The sequence below is a fragment of the Atractosteus spatula genome, chromosome 8, assembly GCF_055471065.1.
Source record: "Atractosteus spatula isolate fAtrSpa1 chromosome 8, fAtrSpa1.hap1, whole genome shotgun sequence".
Classification (NCBI taxonomy): Eukaryota; Metazoa; Chordata; class Actinopteri; order Semionotiformes; family Lepisosteidae; genus Atractosteus; species Atractosteus spatula.
Window position 1 is genome coordinate 53,917,128 of NC_142713.1, and position 23,701 is coordinate 53,940,828.

The 23,701-nt window shown below is 47.7% G+C and overlaps 1 protein-coding gene across 1 annotated transcript in view; it reads left to right on the plus strand.

Moving 5' to 3' along the window:
• The window catches only part of reln (reelin), a 183,157-nt gene that overhangs the window by 80,973 nt on the left and 78,483 nt on the right, over positions 1-23,701 (plus strand). The window contains exons 4-9 of the mRNA XM_088922975.1: positions 8,265-8,335; positions 20,001-20,033; positions 20,934-21,012; positions 21,823-21,919; positions 22,759-22,810; positions 23,318-23,414. Coding sequence (XP_088779101.1) covers positions 8,265-8,335; positions 20,001-20,033; positions 20,934-21,012; positions 21,823-21,919; positions 22,759-22,810; positions 23,318-23,414 — 429 coding nt within the window. The remainder of the gene's footprint in view (positions 1-8,264; positions 8,336-20,000; positions 20,034-20,933; positions 21,013-21,822; positions 21,920-22,758; positions 22,811-23,317; positions 23,415-23,701) is intronic.

A 23,701-nucleotide genomic window follows, 5' to 3' on the forward strand; every position in this document is an offset into this window, starting at 1 on the left:
CCAGGCACCTTGTCTCGGAGCTTCTCTGCCCTGCTGGCAGGCCCTGTCGGTTCTGACCCGCTGAGGGGCCGTGCTAGAACTAGTGCAGCAGAGCGCCTGCAGAGGATAAGGCCAGATAGTAACGGCCAGCTCGTCTCCCTCCTTACAGGATCCAGCTTTGATGTTTTTCTGCTTTCAAGCACTTCCCAGGCTGCAGGACGCTTCGCTGTTCTGCCGTGTGTGTCCATCCCTGTGTGAGAGAGACGCAGTTCATACACATTCCTCCGTTTTCATCCCTCTCTTTTCTTCCCCTTTCTGTTTTGGTGCATTTTGTTTTGCTTTTTCGCTTTTGTTTTGTTTTGTCGTCTTCCCCCGCGGAGCTCGAGCATCTGCTGTGACTGAGATTGCTTTCATTGTCCGTCTCCGAAACTGTTCCCTGGAGATGTCGGAGAGGGGGGGCGGGGGGGTCTGCGATGGCAAAGCAACCTGCATCCTTTCTTTCGGCATGTTCGACAGAGACCAGGCGCACTTGTACAATCCAGGAGAAAAGGGGAATGGAGTTTGAAAAAAAAGGCGTGCAGGCATTCGTCTTGTTAACTGTAATTGAAAAGGAATGGAGGCTGTGCTGTAATTACGCACTCCTCGCTCCAGCGCCATCTGTTCAGAACAAACTCCTGATCGCACGCGCGCGCGCTCGCTGGCCGCCGTTTCGTCTGCTCCGTCCCGCCGCAGGAGTACTGTACTCCAAGTGTGCTGGAATCCACACTCACACTTCCACCTCCCTGCAACACACGCACTGTTCGCTCACTTACTGCAGCTACTGTAGCAGGCTGTTTTCAGGGCTGCGAATCTATTTTAGACTTGATCACATCGTCACCGGGGGGCGGCAGGGTGCAGTGGATAGGTCTCTGACTGGCGGGTTGCGGGTTCATGTCCCATGTTCGCGTCAGGTCCACTCGTACCCCGGGTGAGGCTCTTCACCCTCCACTCCACCCAAATGTGTATGTGGGGACCCAGCAGTTCCTGGGGGGGCTCTGTGATGGACTGGGGTCCCATCCAGGGAGGAAGTCACATGCTCCCCCGTTTTCTTGACGCCATGGAAACCGGGATAAGCTCTGGCCAGAGGAGCTTCTGTGATCCAAACCTGGAAGTAACCGCTGTGGGAGCGCTGAGAGACTTCTACAGGAGCCCAGGCTGATCTGATGTGGGACTACTCTCCTGTGTGCTCCTCTGTCTCTGACAGCCCCTCACCCAGAGCTGTGTGCTCTGCCGCTGGGGTGGCCGGTGTTTGGGTGAGTGGTCCTCGGTGGAGGGGAGCTCTAATTGGAGAGGGAAGGAGGGGGTGACATGCCTCTGCTGATCAGTAGAGCGTGTCATTGGCGTGTCGATCACACAGCAGCGTCTGAGCAAGCCTGTCATGCGTGCATGAGCGTGTGTCAGTGTCTTTCCACCTCGATTGTCAATCTCCAGGCTCTGATACCGTGTTGCTTCCCCCCTCCTCCCTACCCTCCGGTGCACACGCCTCACCTCCCCCCGCTTCCTTGAGTGACGGCTGTCCCCTGATTATACTGTGCGTTCTGCCGGTCTGGCAGAGAGACGACCCCAGACTGGGCTCTATAATTCAAACCCCCCCCCCAGAAATGTTTTGGGGGCGGCGATGTACACCCTGGGCGCGGTCTGATGGGAGAGTCTGTTGAGGAGAGTTTCGGGGTTGCAGGGAGCTGTCACACTTCACTGGGGTATGGGGTTGGGTGGTGCTGCTCACCGTGGCCTTGAGCATGTAATCAAACACACCAGCCTCTATGCAAATCGCCCCTCTCAGCAGGGAGAGGTGGACTGGAGTGGCGGGCTGCCTGTGAGAAGCAGGGCCCACTCGACGTGCCTGTGCTTTACAGCTGCTCCCTACCCTCCAGTTTGCTTTTGCTTGTGTAGTGATGTGAAGTGGGCTCTAGTGTGGCAGTGGGACTGGCTGTGTGTGCACGTGTGTTCATCTGCTTTTAGTACTAAGTGTACATTGTGTTTGTACGTGTGTCTTGCAGGCCCAGTGTCCCCTGATTTCACACCAGCTAGTACACAATCACCTTTCTTACTCTGTGTTGCTGCCTGGGGGAGAGAGGGGGCCCCATTTCATCTCCCCGACATGACTGTCACCCCAGTCCCAGCCTCACAGGCACATCTGCACAGCAGGTTAATTGGGCGGGTGTCTTACTTTCAGGTGATTAATTATGGTACAGCTGGGAGCATTTAGCCCTTCTGGCCGTTGATGGAGTGAAACGGCAGGAGTCACATCGACCGAGGCTGTAAACCAGGAGAGATTTTAGACACTTCATTCACGTTTGTTCAGTTTCTGTGGAGAGTCATTAGAACTACCTGCAGGTGATTGTTAGAATTATCCATCCGTTTTCTAACTGCTTCATCCAATGTTGGGATGCAGGGGAGCTGGAGCCTGTCCCAGCAAGTATTAGTCACAGGGCGGGATGCTCCCTGGACAGGTGGCCAGACCATCGCAGGGCACTCACAGACACAAACACACGCATGCTTACACCAGGGCCAGATTTCCCAGCAGCCAGTTAACCTACCAATATGGCCTTGCACTGTGGGAGGAGACAGGAGCACCCGGGACAGGAGGAAACTCATGTGAACCCATGAGAACAGACAGACTCCTCTCACATACTGTACAGTAGCATCCCAAGTCTACAGTTGAACCCAGGGCCCCAGCGCAGCTATACTTCCCACTGCACCGCCGAGCTGTCCTTACTTGCATGGCCAGACCCTCAGTCCAGCTGGCCCCCAGACCAGCGCTGTCACTGTTCCTTTTTCGAAGCAGCAAGTTCACTTCCTCCACCTCAAAGGGGATGGGTTCTGTGCCCAGCATTTCACGCGAGCATGACTCCGTGAATGGCATGAAGCGTGAATTAGCATTAATTTCTTTAGCGTTCGTTTCGTTTTTGACGTCTGTCGTGACCTGTCTGTAAATGATAACACACGAACAGAGTGACAGCGAGACAGGGATGTTTGAGCACATAAGATTTCATAATTGCTACAAGTAGCTTCACGTACAAAGGCCTCTGGTTTTCCCAGTATTACTAATTTTTTGACTGACTTTTATCCGAAGTAACTTAAAGGTTAGAGCAACTTAAAAATGGTCTTGTTTGTATAACCGTGTTGGTTATGCTGCCTGGTTTGTTGGAACAATCTGGGTGAAGTCCCTAGATCAAGAGTACAGCAGTGGTATTCCCTGCTGGAATGTGAACCTGGAAGCCTGCAGTCAGGAGTCCAGAGCATCTCAACACTGTAGCACACTTCTGTGACAGTTCTGTACTAGCACCACCGTTCTTCCTAATTTATATGGATGATCTAGATTCTGGAATAGTCAGTCTAGTTTGCAACTGATGCCCAATTAGGAAGATTAGCAAACACTGCAAAAGCAGCAACTGAAATTCAAAAAGATTTAAATTATATTCAAGACCGAGCAAAAACCTGGCAGATGACATTTAAAGTAGTGCAAGTTATTGCTTCCAAGAAGTAAAAACATCAATTATAAATACAAAATGGGAAACATTGATCTTAAAGAGATTACTTATCAAAAAGACAGGTGTTTATGTTGACACATCATTTATAACTTCCTGATACAATGAGAAAGCCATTAAAAAGGCAAACAGTATGCTAGGTCATATATTAAAATCGTGCAATTTAAATCAGCGGGTGTTATGTTAAAAGAGTACAATACACTACTGAGGCCTTGTTTAAAATACTGCTTCTCTGGACTGTGCAGAGAAGAGAGCGACCAGGTACATTCTGAGGCTCAATAGGATTAACCTACAGGCTGAAGGAACTGTACAGTACCTTTCAGTCTTGAATAGAGAAGAGTATGAGGGGGACGTGATGCAATTATTTAAAATCCACAAAATCATTGACAAAGTCAACCCAACAGACTTCTTCTATCTGGAAGTGCCTTTAAAACTGAGAACAGAAGGCACTTCTTTACACAGGGAGTATGAAACAAGCTGCCCAGCCATATTGTTGAAGCCGATACCCTGGTTTCCTTCAAGAAACATCAGGATGAGATCCTTGGAGCAGTCAGCATCTTAATTACTGTAACTACTCAGTTACCAAATGGCCTCTTCTTTGTTTGTAACCTTTCTGATACTGTATACCTTTCTTAGGTTTCAGGCTACGTGTGTCTCAGATTACCCTCCTACGTTTTATATAGGACTTGAGGTAGGCAGTATATCATCACGTAGCATTTTAGATCCTGATGGTGATCAAGCTCAAGCACCGCGATTTGCATGCGCTGCAGCCACAGTGCAGGTTTGATTTGTTCGCATGGCCGATCCCATTGAAACGCACCTCTGCTTCTGCTGGCTCAGCGGACTCCAAAGCCTGCCTTTCTGCGGGTGCGTTTAATCAGAGGGGCACCCGTTTCCTTTCGCGGGTGGTGTCCTGGCTCTCTGTGGCAGACGCTCCCTGTGTCCAGGGGTCGGCGGCGATGGAGCACTTGTGTCTGTGCTTTTTGGGTGAGGACGGTCACTCTTCTGCAGGGGAGACTGTGGGGGCTCTGCTCCCTCTCGGTGGGCTGCACGGCCGCTGTGTGTCTGTGCTGGCTCGTTAGCACGCAGAGCCCGAGTGCGCTGTTTAGTAAATATTTAAGCGCCTTGTTCCTACATGCCCTCCTGCTGTTCATTACGCGGAATGTTTTATTCATAAATACCACCGTACTCAAATTAGTCTTTAACCAATTCTGAGATATGGATGTAATTAATTTTTTTTTTACGTCGCCCGCTGCACAGGAGCTGGTGACTAATTAACGATGGCCCTTTTCATTATTCATGAAGCAAGATGAATGTTTAAATGCCTTGACACCCATAAAAGCCAGCGATCTCTGTAGCGACGGGGGGAGGAGGGGTTGTCTGTTGGAGATATTAATGCCACCCCCTTCCCGCCAGGAAGGTCTTTCTGACAGTATTATTCTCGCTGCAGCGGAGCCAGTCTGTCTCAGTCCAGTTTCATTAGATTTCAAAATGTGGCTATTTTTCCACTTCCTTCTCTTCACCCCATTTCTTCCCTTGCTTGGATATCTATATGGCTGCTGTCTTTCAGAAGGGAGGACTGGTGAGCAGTATGTACCCCAGCCCTGGTCTTTGTCCAGATAACCGGACTGTTTTTTGAACCAGCTGGTGCCTAAAAATGAAATCTGGAAACAAGTGTTGGAAACACGGCACTGCTCTGTGTAGACCCGGAGACAGATAACGGCACACTCAGCTGATGTCCTGATGTGCTAAGTGAGAGATCACTCAGCACATCACAGCCACTCTGAGTACATCGCCCCTCAGAGGTTTCCTCAGCCACTCACAAGCTGGGTTTTTTATTGAATCTTACAGCTGAGCTAACGAATCCAGGCCTAAGGGAGCCAGTCCAAGGGTGACCCTAATAAATGGCACCCTGTGTTGTGCCCTGCAGACTCTCTTCACTACCTGGGCTGACAGAGGATGAGCTCCAGTTGTGACGTCTCCTCATGGTGGAGCTCAGTACTTCAAAATTAAGTGGTGACCCAAAGGGAGTTCTGTTCAGGTACACAGCACTAATGGCTTCAATGCACCTGCAGAGGCACTTGTTTGTTGCAAAAGTCTAATTCTGTTTCAGTGTGTGAACAGCTCTCTTTCAGTGCTTTGAACACGCACACTAGCAAGCTTCTGCTGTCAGCTGCAGTAATCAAGGTTGTGGATTCATAAATGAGTAACCGTACAGACAGTTTTTGTTGTGCCCTTGAGAAGGTGCTTCACCCAGCCAAATAACCTGCTGTACAGATGGGTGCAAATGTGAGCTGCTTTGGATAACAGTGTCGGTAAGAAATTAGTGGTAAAACTAATGAATCTGTTGTAAATTCTGAGCCCAGCTGTGGCTGTCACTGCTGTCGTAAGAACACTTGCTCTTTCTATCAATCCATCCTCCTCTCGGCAAGAGTTCTGCAGAGTCACCAGAGCAGCCTGTAAATTTTCTGTGCTCTCCGAGACTGATGAGGTGCTGCAGTTAACTTTTATATGACAGATTAATAGAGCTTAATCCAAGTTGCACTGAAAACCGTGGCCTGAGACGATCAGTCTCGTTTCTTGGCTGCCCTGCAAGGCTGAAGGCATTACAGACCTGCCCAGTCGCTCTGCCACCCGAATTAATGAGATCTCTTCCTCCTAAAATAAAGCACATTGTAGCTGCTGTAATATAATCACTGACTCTCCTTTTCCTTCTTTCAGCTTTTGTTTCCTGTGTTGCTCATCTCTCCTTGCTTAAGTGGGGTCGGGGGGAAGCTTCTTCTTTGCTTTATTTCCATTAGTTTCCCTCAAGAGTTGCCCAGTGGTTGGAACTACACAACTGATTGAATCCTGCATAGTGGAAACATGTGTCGGGAACAGAGATTGTGCGGTGGCAACGAAAAGATGAATGCATGGCTGTCACTGCGTGATCCTGCGGGTCTCCAGCAGCAGGGGGCGCTGTTTCACCCTGACGGCCGGTTATGGAATGTGCACAAAAACGTTGAATTAACCTGAATTTCCCGAATGAAACCTGAATGAAAATAGTGCTGAGTGCTTCTTGTTTGAGTCGCAGCTGAAGGTGATCGGCCAAACCGTCATCATCTGAAACGAAAACTTTGTGGCAGGTTTTCTACAGCGTCTGTGACCCTGTCTGTGTGAGACATTGGCACATCGCCCCCATCTCTCACTCCAAGACCTTCGCTTGTCCCAGGAGTCAGCCGACCGCCGCGGTTTTGGCAGCGCTGTCTTGTTTACAGGATAGATCGCTGATGAGATTAAGTGATTAATTTCCCCTAAGTTTGCTCTGCCTAATGAGTCTGGCGAACACAGATGCGCAGAGGGTCGGGTACACATATTGTTCTTCATCAACCAAGACGCGGTGTGCTGGAGCACTGGAAATGGGGAAACACGGTGCAGGCATTCTGTAATTCCAGGATCCTGGAAGTCGGGGAGGTGTTCCCAGGAAAGGCTGTTCAGCTGAGGCGGTGGTGTGCTGTGATCACACAGGGGTGAAGACTGCCCGAGAAGAGATGGCAGCACTGTCTTTCATGGGGTGCAAATATTGTTTCTTATGCACTTGTGATAACGCTGAATCAGCCATTAATAATGCATTTATGGATGTCACATATCTGACTTCAGAAGATAACCATATCATTAATCATTTCTCAGGGCCACTTCCTGCAAGGTTATTGATAATGTTCTCTCCTAATCGCATATTATAAGGGTCTTTATTATATGAATTTGCACCCCGTGCACTGAAGAGTTACAGAAGGGGCTTCATAGGGTCCTTGTAATGAAGAAAGTCTTAAAGGAACTGACACTTAATATTCATTTGGTTTTTCAATTTTTTTGAGTCCCTGTCGAGCATGACATAGTGTTAAAAACTAGAGCACCCAAATTAAACCCCTTCAAAGTCTTGCCTGTTCCTGGATGAAGTGCTTAAAAGTATGTTAAAAACTATTTTGGAAGTGAACGAGATGACATAGATTTCCGTCTGCGGATTATTTCAGATGCTTTTGTTTAATTGTCTCTGTGGTCAGTGAGAATCCAGGTTCACAGGAACAGGGTCAGCTTCTCTCTGTTCAGTCTCAACTACAGTAATTGATAACAAACATGGTGGTTCTTTGTAGAATGAAAATGACTAGTTTGTGGACAGGATGGCTTTAGGTGTACATCCTGGCAAAAAGAGGAGGGACAGGTGATCTTGGGTCTTCCGCTCCATTCATTTGCAATTTTGCATTCCAGTTAATCCTTATATCTTAAAACAGCAGCATGTTCAATAAAGTATGAATTGGTTGTGTCCAAACCTTGCACTGGCCCAAGTGTAATGGCTGGGCCAAGGCTGCTGCCCCTGATATTGTTCTCCTCTTGTCAGTCCAGGACTGTGGAGGGCTCTGCCTTGGTGCTCTCAAGACTCTGAGTGAGTGACAGTTCAAAGCTGGGTCAGCTGGAAGCCAGACTCTGAGGCGCAGAGAATTTCAGAGAAACAACAGTCACAGGGGAAGGGGGAGCATCGCCATTCCTGTAAGCCCATTTACAACCAGTCTGTGCATCAGATCTGTGCACCTCTTGCTCACACACATCAGCTCAAAGTCCTGGCATGGAAAAGTAGATGCCTCCTAATTGCCTTTTCGCTATATGTTGAAAACGCCACCACTGGTTGTGTCAGAATTGCCCCAGGTTTGCCTGCCCTGGACAGTGCTCTCGTCCAGTGTGTTGAGTGGTGACCCTAACCTCTCGATTCCTCTTTCTCAGGGCCACAGCCACTCACCGAGGACAGATCATCTTCAAGGATGCCCTGGCCCAGCAACTGTGTGAACAGGGAGGTAAGTGTGTCTCACTGTATTTCGCAAATGTAAAGGGCTTGAACAGCACGGCAGGTCTGGGCTGCTGGATGTTGTCGTACAGCACCCTCGGAGAGATAATGTGGGACAGACAGGGGAGGGATGAGAGGAGTGAGAGGGGAAACTAAAGAAAAGCAGTGGGAAAGAGAGGGAAAGGAATAGAGAGGAGAGAGCAGAGATCTTGCAGCTTGTTCTTCACAGTTATTCACTGAGCTGAAGAACAGACTGAGCAGAGATCTTGCAGCTTGTTCTTCACAGCCATTCACTGACCTGAAGAACAGACTGAGCAGAGATCTTGCAGCTTGTTCTTCATAGCCATTCACTGACCTGAAGAACAGACTGAGCAGAGATCTTGCAGCTTGTTCTTCACAGCCATTCACTGACCTGAAGAACAGACAGAGCAGAGATCTTGCAGCTTGTTCTCATGAGGGGTCTGTATAACCATTATCTGCGCTCAAGAACAGACTGAGCAGATCCACCAGTTTGTTCTCAGGATTAGTACACACAACCACCCACTTAGCTCAAGAGCAGACTGAGCAGAGATCCTGCAGCCTTTTGTGAGGACTGGTGCACACAACCACTCACTGCACACTCAGAGGAGACAGGACGAGAAAATACACACAAATGAAAGGAAAAAGACTGAAGAGGTTAAGTAACTCACTTAGGATGGAGAGAAGAATAGTAGAGGAGAGAGATGAGAGGATGAAAGGAGAGAGAGAGTGATGAAGGTAAGCAGAGAGGAGTGAAAGAGAGAAACAATGAAAGGCAGGGAAAGCAAGAGACAGAGACTATGGAGATGGAAGTCAGACAGAAGAAGAGGAAAGTGAAGTGCTGTTATAAATCGTTCCCAGCAGCCCGGACTTGAGGTGTGTGGAGGGGGGATTGATTAATGAGAATACTTGAAGGTCGTAAATCGCAGGGTAGTGTCAGAGAAAGATCAAACATCGTGAGGAACGTCTGCAGAGAGAGAGAGAGAGAAGAGAGAGGGAAGCTGTCTTCGTTAGGGCCTAATTCCCAGCTGGAGAATAATTTGTCCCTTTTTTTTGTCGGAGCGCAGTCAGGAAATTTAAATTACAAATGAGGCAGGAGTGTGCCGGGGGCATGAGAGATAGAGAGCACAGACCTCCTGAGAACCACGACTCTCCCCCTTTCTCTCCTCTGTCTTGTCCTTCCCTATCCCTGACTCTTTGGCCCGGTCTGCCTTTCACATGGATCAAAATTCCAAGGCTTTAAGGGAACGGGAAAAAAGCAAACAAAGTTTTTCTTGAACGTTTGAATAAAATACATGGACCCATCAAATATATGCAGTACAGTACCCCTCTCCATCCTCACATACCTCCCACGTCCCGTCCTGTGGCTGTCTGGCTGGGTCCTGATGACAGTCCCAGGTGGTTTGGCACTGCAGCTCTCTGAAGGAAGGAACGGTGACTACCTGCCCACTACCTGTGTCTGCACTGAGAACATGCTGGCTTCACTCTGCCTTTAAACTGCAGCAGCAGCACTGCAGGCAGGACCACAGTCCCACTGCAGGGGGGACCAGTGCTTCCTGTTCATCATGCCAGTTGACTTCAATCCTTCTATCAGTTGACTGGTTAGACTTTTGTCATTGTTTCCAGATCTATCAAAAGTCGCACGTTAATAGTTACTGATCACCTTACTTGATGAACTTTAGATCTGAAAGAACTAAAGACAGTTAGAATCCTATATTAAGATTTGCAATATTAAGACAGCGCATCATTTGTTCAGTTAAGAATCCGGGTAAGCAAATGAGACCTCAGTTATAAGATAAGCCAAAAGACTCAGAAACTGGGAGGTCCTGTACTGTCCTCCACATTACCTTGTGGCTCTTGACCCGACCTGTGTTTATTCCTCACCTAGCCTGAGTGCACCTTATAAAACAGAAACCCGTTGTATGTGACATTTCCAAAACAACTGAAATATGGGAATCGCATCAGAAATAGTCACATGTGTGTCACGTGTGGAAGTATTTTCTATAGTTCTAATGCATATGCAATAGTCCGTTTTAAACAGACATTCATGTTAGTAACAGAGGGTGACCAGAGCTGTACTCAGACTATAAAACTTCCCACAAAACCGATTAGATTCAAAGCACCATAAAGGGAGACACCAAGCACGTGTCTTCTTTGGAGTTCTCAGGCAAACTGCCTTTTTTGTAACAAATTAACACTCCTTTTCAAACCTTCACTAAACTGCCCTGTGACTCTGCATCTGTGCACCTAGTCCAGCGATACTCAAACCAGAACACGTTCGTTCCCACGTCATCAGTCTATCATTTGACTGAATGATGTGATAAGACATCTGTTTATCTATATTGCAAATGTTTCATTCGGAGAGGTCCCGCAAAGCAATGAGCTGTGCTTCTGTAGGAGGTAAAGTATTGCAAAAGAGACTTGTTAAAACTGGACCATTAACAAAGTGCGGTAGAACAATCACATTTCAATACCGGACTGTAATATGCTTCTGTAAAACAGTCATTCTAAAAACTGCCGTTTTAAAAGTGCTGTTAATATAGGGGCCTATAGCAGCATTACAATAGAATTGTTGTTTTACAGCGAGAAGGCTATACTAGCAGTAGCAGAGTAATTGTTTCAATGCCATAAACTACATGATGCTAATAATCCGCAAAGAGGATTCATATTTTGTAGAAAATAAAAGAAGTTAATACCTTTAGATGAAGCTAAGCATCTTTAAGCAGATTTTTTAAACAAGGATAGAATGCATAAGAACTGTGAGTGTCTTCAGTAAGGAGCGTTCTCAGGACTGATGAGTTACAGTGTATGGAAACAAATAAGCAGATTAAGGGGAAAGCTAAAGAGAGCAGCTGTGTTTGCAGCTCAGAATTGAACAGGGACAGAGTGAGGAAATCTGAGAGTGATTGGCAGAGGTGTCCAGAGTGCCAACAGATACTGCAGAAACTGTAAATGAGTTAGTCTACAGTATTTACTCCGAGCATCAGAGCCTGAGACACTGAGAGAGAGTAACACAGAATGATAGGGGGATTGAGGGCAAGGATGACACTGGAAGGAGAGGGAGAAGGGAAGAGCTGGAGGAAGGAGGACAATGAAAGAGCAAGGAGGAGAGGGAGAAAGAACGACATTTTAGAGGCACACTGCCACACACTACCGCTGCCACACTGACCACACTCAGACATACTGCCACACGCAACCGCTGCCACACTGATCATATTCAGACATACTGTCACACTGACCACACTCAGACATACTGCCACACACAATCACTGCCACACTGACCACACTCAGACATACTGACACACACTCACTGCCACACTGACCACACTCAGACATACTGTCACACTGACCACACTCAGACATACTGCCACACACAATCACTGCCACACTGACCACACTCAGACATACTGACACACACTCACTGCCACACTGACCACACTCAGACATACTGCCACACACACTCACTGCCACACTGACCACACTCAGACATACTGCCACACGCAACCGCTGCCACACTGATCATATTCAGACATACTGCCACACTGACCACACTCAGACATACTGTCACACTGACCACATTCAGACATACTGTCACACTGACCACACTCAGACATACTGCCACACACTCACTGTCACACTGACCACACTCAGACATACTGACACACACTCACTGTCACACTGACCACACTCAGACATACTGCCACACACACTCACTGCCACACTGACCACACTCAGACATACTGACACACACTCACTGTCACACTGACCACACTCAGACATACTGCCACACACACTCACTGCCACACTGACCACACTCAGACATACTGTCACACTGACCACACTCAGACATACTGACACACACTCACTGCCACACTGACCACACTCAGACATACTGCCACACACACTCACTGCCACACTGACCACACTCAGACATACTGCCACACACACTCACTGCCACACTGACCACACTCAGACATACTGCCACACACACTCACTGCCACACTGACCACACTCAGACATACTGACACACACTCACTGCCACACTGATCATATTCAGACATACTGACACACACTCACTGTCACACTGACCACACTCAGACATACTGACACACACTCACTGCCACACTGATCATATTCAGACATACTGACACACACTCACTGTCACACTGACCACACTCAGACATACTGCCACACACACTCACTGCCACACTGACCACACTCAGACATACTGCCACACACACTCACTGCCACACTGACCACACTCAGACATACTGACACACACTCACTGCCACACTGACCACACTCAGACATACTGACACACACTCACTGCCACACTGATCATATTCAGACATACTGCCACACGCAACCGCTGCCACACTGATCATATTCAGACATACTGCCACACTGACCACACTCAGACATACTGCCACACACAATCACTGCCACACTGACCACACTCAGACATACTGACACACACTCACTGCCACACTGACCACACTCAGACATACTGTCACACTGACCACACTCAGACATACTGCCACACACAATCACTGCCACACTGACCACACTCAGACATACTGACACACACTCACTGCCACACTGACCACACTCAGACATACTGCCACACACACTCACTGCCACACTGACCACACTCAGACATACTGCCACACGCAACCGCTGCCACACTGATCATATTCAGACATACTGCCACACTGACCACACTCAGACATACTGACACACACTCACTGCCACACTGACCACACTCAGACATACTGTCACACTGACCACACTCAGACGCACTGTCACACTGACCACACTCAGACATACTGTCACACTGACCACACTCAGACATACTGTCACACACACTCACTGTCACACTGACCACACTCAGACATACTGCCACACACACTCACTGCCACACTGACCACACTCAGACATACTGACACACACTCACTGTCACACTGACCACACTCAGACATACTGTCACACTGACCACACTCAGACATACTGACACACACTCACTGTCACACTGAGCACACTCGGACATACTGCCACACACTACCGCTGCCACACTGATCATATTCAGACATACTGCCACACACTACCGCTGCCACACTGACCACACTCAGACATACTGCCACACGCAACCGCTGCCACACTGATCATATTCAGACATACTGCCACACTGCCACACCCTTCCCTTAACGACAGACTACTGTTCTTTTAAATTTTCTCCATTCATTGGAAGTTTCATTTCACACCTCTCTGCACCCATTCTGACTTCACACCTCTTGATTGGCCTCTCTTTCTGTCCCCTGCTCCCACCTCTCACTCCTCCTCCCTCCCAACCTTTGTTCTCCCGCTACTTTACCTTTGCCTACTGCCCTGTCTCTCTCACACCTGAAGAAGGCTCCACGGCCGAAACGTTGTGTTCTCTTTCTTCTTTTTTTCAGCATGGAATAAACCTATTACTTGTTCCTATACTGCCACACTGACCACACTCAGACATACTGTCACACTGACCACACTCAGACATACTGACACACACTCACTGCCACACTGATCATATTCAGACATACTGCCACACGCAACCGCTGCCACACTGATCATATTCAGACATACTGCCACACTGACCACACTCAGACATACTGACACACACTCACTGCCACACTGATCATATTCAGACATACTGCCACACTGACCACACTCAGACATACTGTCACACTGACCACACTCAGACATACTGTCACACTGACCACACTCAGAGATACTGCCACACTGACCACACTCAGAAATACTGTCACACACTCACTGTTACACTGACCACACTCACAAATACTGTCACACACTCACTGACCATGTTCTGTCACACTGACCACACTCAGACATACTGTCATACTGACCACACTCAGACATACTGACACACAAACTCACTGCCACACTGACCACACTCAGACATACTGTCACACACTCAATGACCACAGTCAGACATACTGTCACACACTCACTGACCACACTTAGACATACTTTCACACACTCACTGACCACACTCAGACATACTGTCACACACTCACTGACCACACTCAGACATACTGTCACACCCTTACTGACCACACTCAGACATACAGTACTGTCACACCCTCTCGTACTAGCTCATTAATCCATATCCGATTCTTAAACACCTCAATGACTGCTTCCCTATAACATCCCAGTCTCTGCTGCAGGGTTCCTTTCCTCCTACCATTCTCTTCTTGTTCTCATTGGAGTTCATTAAGCCCTCAGAGTCTTAAACACTTCAATTATGGCTCACAATTACAGTGCAAGCTCCTATAATTCCCTACAATCCCTCTATATCTCAGCTCTGGGCTGCAGCTGACGGCTCTGAATTGACTTCCTTCTAAACTGAGTGTGTGTGGCAGTATGTCTGAGTGTGGTCAGTGTGGCAGTATGTCTGAGTGTGGTCAGTGTGACAGTGAGTGTGTGTCAGTATGTCTGAGTGTGGTCAGTGTGGCAGTGAGTGTGTGTGGCAGTATGTCTGAGTGTGGTCAGTGTGGCAGTGAGTGTGTGTCAGTATGTCTGAGTGTGGTCAGTGTGGCAGTGAGTGTGTGTCAGTATGTCTGAGTGTGGTCAGTGTGGCAGTGAGTGTGTGTGGCAGTATGTCTGAGTGTGGTCAGTGTGGCAGTGAGTGTGTGTGACAGTATGTCTGAGTGTGGTCAGTGTGATAGTATGTCTGAGTGTGGTCAGTGTGACAGTGCGTCTGAGTGTGGTCAGTGTGACAGTATGTCTGAGTGTGGTCAGTGTGGCAGTATGTCTGAGTGTGGTCAGTGTGGCAGTGAGTGTGTGTGACAGTATGACTGAATGTGGTCAGTGTGACAGTATGTTTGAGAGTGGTCATTATGACAGAATGTGGTCATTGTGACACAATGAGGTCAGTGTAGCAGTACAGTATGTCTGAGTGTGGTCAGTGTGACAGCGTGTCTCTGAGTGAATTTCACTCTGACTGAAATCAACTTAACAGCTGTATCCCACTATAAGAGTGAAGATGTAGATTAGTTGAGAAACATGCATGTGTCCTTATAGCTTGAACAGAACTGATTCTGGCTATTGTGATTCTTAGGTTGTGACTGTCTAGTGAAATGGATTTCAGAAACACCAACTGTACATTAAGGCAGCTGTGACAGTTTCTGAGCTGCCTGTAGAAGGAAACACAGTGGTGTATTGCTTTTACGTCTATGTAGAGTCTGTGTCATACTTAAATTTCCAAAAGTGCCTGGAAAGGTGTAATTTGATGTCATGAGACATTCAGGCATTAAGTTCCCACAATATTGCAAACACTCTTGCTAGGATCTGTATATGGTTTCAGGTACCTTGTTAGGGAAAGTTTTATATTCCTTAAGGCATCAGAATATTACAAAATTCCGAAGCTGACAAGTGAACCTTACTATAACACTGTGATAACATTAGATTTTGGTTCCTTGTGTCTACAAATTTGCATTGCAACAGCAGAGCTTCTGCACTGAACTCCAACAAAACAACTCCTGTTTTTTTTCTTAGCTGGCAGCAGTGTATTAAACCACTTGGAATTTGTTTTGATGCCTGCATTTTTGCAGTTTAAATAAAAACCATCACTAAAATTGACTTTTCTGTTTTCGTGAAGCAACTCTTTAGCCAGAAGCAATGGCAAATTAAATAGTGATTTAGGTCAGTTTGTAATTGACCCGTCTCACTGTAAGGTCCCTTTGTAATCTGACTTCAAATACATTGTACTCTTGTGTAACTGTGGCAGTAGTTGCTGTCCTATATTGTGCAGTAGATCACTCTTCAGCAGAATTGCAGCAAGAATAATTCAGGGAAGACACCACACAAATAATAACTAGACGGCTGGGTTCTATTTTCTCATGTTGAGTGCTTGTCCAAGATTTGAGGTTAAATCCCAGGTAGGGTAAATGGGGGTAAAACACGAGGTCATCACAGCGGGCTTTCGCATTCTAACCTGCGGGATTCAGACAGAGCTCGTTCTACACCAAATCGGAGCCTGAATGAAGGCCTTCTGAATTCCCAGCCTTATCTGACATTTTGCCCTTTAAAGATTAATTTCAAGAAGGGGGTTTAACTGTGTGTTGATGTTCTTTTAAAACGTTCAAAGAACAGTTTTCAGGCACTGCACTGTTCATGCTAATCAGGAGTGGAAACTCATCCAGATTTAATAAAAATTCATCTTTTCGTAAGGGATTTACAGGATCTTTAAATCAGATGTTAATCCTCTGGAGCAGAGACAGCCGACTGAAAAGCAGCAGGGGAAAGGAGAAGTTTTGTACGTTGGGGAGGCAGTCTGTTCCTTTTCAAGAAGAGGGGGTGAGATGACATCGTGGGCACTTTCTGACAGAGGTGTGAGCTGGGACCGGCCAGCAGTTGAGGTGGAGGGATTGAACACCTGTTTGTCACCAGTGGACATACTGTAAATTCAGATGCCCCTGGACTCTTGAGAGCTGCAGTTTTCTTTCACAGACAGCTCACCTCTCAACACCTTCACTGCAGTTCCAATCTGCTATAAATAATTGTCACTTTAGCTCCGACATTCGACTGACAGTCATGTCAGCCAATCAGATGAACCAGTCCAGTGCCCCAGCAGTTGTCCATCAGGCTGTGTGCCAGTGCTGGCTTGGTGAGGCTACCTGTGAGAGGAGAGGGCTGGCTTCTCTCTCGTTCTGTCACTGCACCAAATGTCTAGGAAGGACAGAAACGCCTTAGGTATTAACATTTATTTCAGAGTTCTGTGACTTCCACAGTTCCCCTCAAAAGATGAGTGAACATCAGGAACGTCATCTTCTACCGCCTCAATGTTTCCATTTCCATTTAGCACAGTCTGGTATGTTTCAGGCTAGAGTGTCACGATCACTCCTAGTTTAAAGGTGACTTACTGTATGTGTATACTGCCGGGTGTTTTCCTGGAGCGATCTGAAGGAAGCCCCGTGCTGAAGGACTTAGGATTTGAACCCACAGCCCTCTGCTCTACCCGCAGGGCTTCCATCTTGCTCACGTGCCCGTGCTATGTGTGTCAAAGGAGTGTGCTATCTCAGGGCTCTGGCTCCCCAGAGAGTGGCAGGGCAGATTAATGGCAGAATAAAGAAGTCAGCACTAAAGACTTAAGCGGGCCTGGGCGCAGGAACGGGGAGCGCAGACAGAGATTAAGGAGCAGCATTTAACAAACGAGCGCAGCCAGCAGTGGGGATGACTGTTAATTGCCAGCTATCCCTTAATCAAGAGCAGAGCAGAGTCCCATTATAAACGAAGAATTACTGCCAATACCTCCAGCATCAAAAGAACATGAAACGGCCATTATGCGCTATTAGTAACGGAGGGAGGGAGGCCGTGTGAATCATCGAGGAAAGTTTCCTTCACAAGTTATCTTGGACAAGCCAAGCCGACACATTCTGCAAGTGGGAATTAGTGATTTAATGCTGATTAAAGCTCACAGGAGGCAGTGGCTATATTTTCAGGTGCGCTCAGAGTACATGCTACTAAATCCACCCAAGAGTCTGCAAGCAATTGGTTAAATGTAACCATTTTCTCAATCCAGGGCGTTTGGTTCTTAATACTGTGATTCAGAATAAAGGAGGTTTCAATACCTGACTGGTTTGGGTTTCCTGTGGTACTCAATCACAATGCTCCTGTGTTCCTCTATCTCACTGCTCCTGCGTTACTGCATCACACTACTCCTGCGTTACTGCATCACACTACTCCTGCGTTACTGCATCACACTGCTCCTGTGTTCCTCCATTGCACTACTCCTGCGTTACTGCATCACACTACTCCTGCGTTACTGCATCACACTACTCCTGCGTTACTGCATCACACTACTCCTACGTTACTGCATCACACTGCTCCTGTGTTCCTCCATCACACTACTCCTGCGTTACTGCATCACACTGCTCCTGTGTTCCTCCATCGCACTACTCCTGGGTTACTGCATCACACTACTCCTGCGTTACTGCATCACACTGCTCCTGTGTTCCTCCATCGCACTACTCCTGCGTTACTGCATCACATTACTCCTGCGTTACTGCATCACACTGCTCCTGTGTTCCTCCATCGCACTACTCCTGCGTTACTGCATCACACTACTCCTGCGTTACTGCATCACACTACTCCTGCGTTACTGCATCACACTGCTCCTGTGTTCCTCCATCGCACTACTCCTGCGTTACTGCATCACACTACTCCTGCGTTACTGCATCACACTGCTCCTGTGTTCCTCCATCGCACTACTCCTGCGTTACTGCATCACACTACTCCTGCGTTACTGCATCACACTGCTCCTGTGTTCCTCCATCGCACTACTCCTGCGTTACTGCATCACACTACTCCTGCGTTACTGCATCACACTGCTCCTGTGTTCCTCCATCGCACTACTCCTGCGTTACTGCATCACACTACTCCTGCGTTACTGCATCACACTACTCCTGCGTTACTGCATCACACTACTCCTGTGTTCCTCCATCACACTACTCCTGCGTTACTGCATCACACTACTCCTGCGTTACTGCATCACACTGCTCCTGTGTTCCTCCATCACACTACTCCTGCGTTACTGCATCACATTACTCCTGCGTTACTGCATCACACTACTCCTGTGGTCCTCCATCACACTGCTCCTGTGTTACTGCATCACACTACTCCTGCGTTACTGCATCACACTACTCCTGCGTTACTGCATCACACTGCTCCTGTGGTCCTCCATCACACTGCTCCTCTGGTCCTCCATCACACTGCTCCTGTGTTACTGCATCACACTGCTCCTGTGGTCCTCCATCACACTGCTCCTGTGTTACTGCATCACACTGCTCCTGTGGTCCTCCATCACACTGCTCCTGTGGTCCTCCATCACACTGCTCCTGTGGTCCTCCATCACACTGCTCCTGTGTTACTGCATCACACTACTCCTGCGTTACTGCATCACACTGCTCCTGTGGTCCTCCATCACACTGCTCCTGTGGTCCTCCATCACACTGCTCCTGTGTTACTGCATCACACTGCTCCTGTGGTCCTCCATCACACTGCTCCTGTGGTCCTCCATCACACTACTCCTGCGTTACTGCATCACACTGCTCCTGTGGTCCTCCATCACACTGCTCCTCTGGTCTTCCATCACACTGCTCCTGTGGTCCTCCATCACACTGCTCCTATGGTCCTCCATCACACTGCTCCTGTGTTACTGCATCATGCTGCTGTTTTCTATTGCTTTGGCCCTGTCAGTTATTCTAAAACAACACTGTCACAGATGTTAAGGAATCTCAGGAAGTCCTGAGATATTTTTCAGGTCACACATGGCTGGTGGTAGATACATAAAAAACAGACTTTAACCCAATTAAGTTAAATTGGGGAATGATGTTCAACACACCAGAATTTATGACCTGTTTTGACCAAATTTGGCACTGAAAAATGTGTGCAGGGTTTTCTGTGAAAGGTACCCCTGGGTTCTTTAAGATTCACAGTTGAGGCAAGCAGGACATCTGTCCTGTTGTCAAACTAGTTTGGAATTTCTGGACCAGTTGGAAGAGTGTCACCTACTGTCCGCTACCCAGATTAGCGCCCTAACCAGTCCTTGGAGTAGTCCCACTGTCTATGATTTAATCTGCCTTGTGTTTTTCTTCCAGCTCCCACAGAGTCTCCTCTGAGGCCCAGTCTAGGTAAGCACTGTTACTCCAAACCTCTCGTCGTTCAATGTGTATTATCTGTGAATACTAAATATAAGAGTTCTTGCAATGGTGAGGCAAAAGCATAATTGATTTAGCATAAAATCTAAATACCCAGAGACTGAAAGACTGTAATACATGCTGAGGGTCTTGGATTCTAAAAAGTTGGCTGCATTTCATGACAGATGTGAAATCAATACTTACCATTTCTTAGACCCAATTAATTTGAGATGATTGCCTTCAAGGGCAGCATTATTAAACACAGCTTATCCTTGTCATTAATGCTTTGTCAGCTAGTAAAGGTCACTCCATCCTGCATACTCTGATAAGACAGGAGGTTGCAGAAGGTCCTTCCACTGGGATTGGAGGTCTAGAAAAATGTGACACAGTTAACAGTGGGATGCAAAGTATTAAACCGCACTGTGAGCAACAGACCCAGGCAGACCATCGCAGCTGAAATCTTGAAGTACTTCAGTTAAGTCAAATCAAAATCACACAAATATACTGTTCATGTTTATTTGAAACTTAATCATGGATTTCAAGTCAAAAATATTTACTGTTTTGGTGCAAATGTGATAGAAACATGTAGTCTGAGCTCATGTGACCTGTTTGTTTAAACCAAATGATTTCTCAGACCTCGCTAGGAACAGCACTCTCACCAGAGAGACCAGAGCAGGATACAGCTGAAATCCAGAGTTTTTGGTGAATTTAGGGAGGAAGCACTTCTTAGCCTTCTTAGCGTTGTAGGAGTATGGAACAAGCTACTCTTCCTTCTTTCAGAAAACCGTTGGATGAGTCCCTTGGATCAGTGAGTTACTAACTACCAAATGGGTTAAATGAGCTGAATGGCCTCCTCTCGTTTGTAACCATGTGTATGTTCTCTCTTCTGTAAAGCTGAAATCCACGGAAATCACGTCATCCTCCGTGACGATTTTGACTCCAACCAGCAGGGGGAGCTGGATCTTAGCATCTGGTAAGTGTAGAGGCCCTGCTGGAGAGGGAGGGGGAGGTCCCACTGACCAGCGGACAGCACTCGCAACCTGGGAGACAGAGATTAGTCCTGAGAGAGGGGGTCCCACTGACCGACAGACAGCACTCACGGCCTGGGAGACAGAGATTAGTCCTGAGAGAGGGGGTCCCACTGACCAGCGGACAGCACCCGCAACCTGGGAGACAGAGATTAGTCCTGAGAGAGGGGGTCCCACTGACCAGCGGACAGCACCCGCAACCTGGGAGACAGAGATTAGTCCTGAGAGAGGGGGTCCCACTGACCGACAGACAGCACTCACGGCCTGGGAGACAGAGATTAGTCCTGAGAGAGGGGGTCCCACTGACCAGCGGACAGCACCCGCAACCTGGGAGACAGAGATTAGTCCTGAGAGAGGGGGTCCCACTGACCGACAGACAGCACTCACGGCCTGGGAGACAGAGATTAGTCCTGAGAGAGGGGGTCCCACTGACCAGCGGACAGCACCCGCAACCTGGGAGACAGAGATTAGTCCTGAGAGAGGGGGTCCCACTGACCGACAGACAGCACTCACGGCCTGGGAGACAGAGATTAGTCCTGAGAGAGGGGGTCCCACTGACCAGCGGACAGCACTCACGGCCTGGGAGACAGAGATTAGTCCCAAGAGAGGGGGTCCGCTGACCAGCGGACAGCACTCACGGCCTGAGTGTCTTGCCATCCATCGCTAATCAGACTTTCTCTGTGCTGGCATGTATTAATCTGTCCTCTCTCTCCATCTCAAGGCTGTGATTCAGTCCTCACTGTTCTGTACTGCAGGTCTGAGTGTAAGAGCTGCGAGGTGGGGGAGCAGTGTGGAGTCCTTATGCACGGCAGAGCACTGACGTTCTGCGAGCCCTTCGGCCAGAGAGAGCTAGTAACTATCGCTGCCTTCTTTCATCGCTGCCATGTTCATAACCAGCTGCCATTTATATTCATAGTCATTTAGAGTAAATAAACATTCATACTTGTCTTGCCCGCTCTGTAAATGTGCATAGATGGATAGGCATGGATTTAAGGTGTCTTAGATCATCCGTTTGTGAAGACTTAGACAACAAGTGCATTTTGATCAGTTTAGTCATTTTATTGTTTCAGTTAAGTCGGGGATGGTCACTTGTGGTCCCTGGGAGCAACAGTATGTTCGGATTTTCATTTCAAATGCTCTCTGAATGACATACAGTAATTGCAAAAATGTTTCAGTTGTCAAAATCAAACTGCTCGGAATAGAAATTGAGGAGTTTTGTTGACTTAAACCATGATCTGGACTGTAGCTCTACAGGACCAAGGCTGGTCACCCCAGGAATCTGGGAATTAATATAAATCAGCTCTTGGCTTTTCTACACTAAGGAGGGTAAAGACGTTTCTAATTCCATATTTTTATGTAGGGGTGTTATCTGCAAGAAGGGCCTAGCAGCTGTCTGTGGCTTTGGCAGAATATAGTTAATATTCAGTACCACACTTCATAACAACTGCAAGCTCTAAAGACACCCTATAAACCTGAAAACTGTTCTTTGTGAAATACATGGACAGATATACGGACTAGAGAGACAGACTGGGCTTGTTACAGATTCATTGATAGAATCAGTCTTAGAATGGAATGCCTGCGAATGGATTACTAACACAGATTTTGATCTGAATGTGAACAGCTGAGAAGTATGTGTGTAAGTCTTGTAACTTACTGGATCAAAACCCTCAGTGTGTTAACTCTCATTTTAGACTTCTGTCCCCCTGAACACCAGCACAGCCACAGTCCTGCAGTTTGCTTTGGGTGAGTAATCGGTCCAATAACCTGCTTGATATGATGTGTATAATTTCTTTTCACTTTTTGTGAAAGTGATTTGTATGATTTTATGGATCACTCAAAATCTATACAGTAAGTGTGAATGAGCTGAAAATAGGGAAACATATTCACTAAAGCAATATTCAGATCAATTAAGTAATAAGCATTCCTTTAGGGAAAAATCAGAAAATGTTGTGCCCCACGGACTGTGCACTTCTGTAGCTCTAACCCCACGCCTCTGTCTGAAGGGATGCAGACACACCACAGGAAAGGATATAATTCCTGATTGCTCATTTAAAAATGTGATGAAGAAAATACATGTACCTACACCTACTGTTCAGAAAAGAAAGTAACTTGCAAGAGTGTGGCTATTTCTCAACCTTGTTTAAACCTTCTCTCTCCTTCTTTCTGCCCCCCTCCCCTCTCTCTGCCCTGCTCCGTCTCTCCTTCCTCTTTCCCCTCTGCCCTGTCCTCGTCTGTCCGTCTCTCTCTCAGGCTCCGGCTCCTGTCGCTTCAGTTACTCCGACCCCAGCATCGTAGTGTCCTACAGCCTCAACGGCTCTGATGACTGGATACCCCTGGAGAGGATCAGGTCTGCACCCCCTTTCTTCCTCTCTCTGTCGGCCATTGTCCCCATCCTCTTCTCTCCCTCTCTCTGCCAGCACACGGCCCCCTCCCTCCATCTCCCCATCTGTGAGCCGCCTTTCGTTCCTCCTCTTTCCCCTTCTCTTTCCTCACGTTCATCACGAGGTCCCTCTCTCTCACACACACACTGGCACAGTCACCCACTCTTGCCTGGCTCTTTCCCACTCCCTCTCCCCCTGTCACTGCCTCTGTCTCTCAGGCTGGCCTTCCCTGCCTGCTCTCTCTCACTTCCCG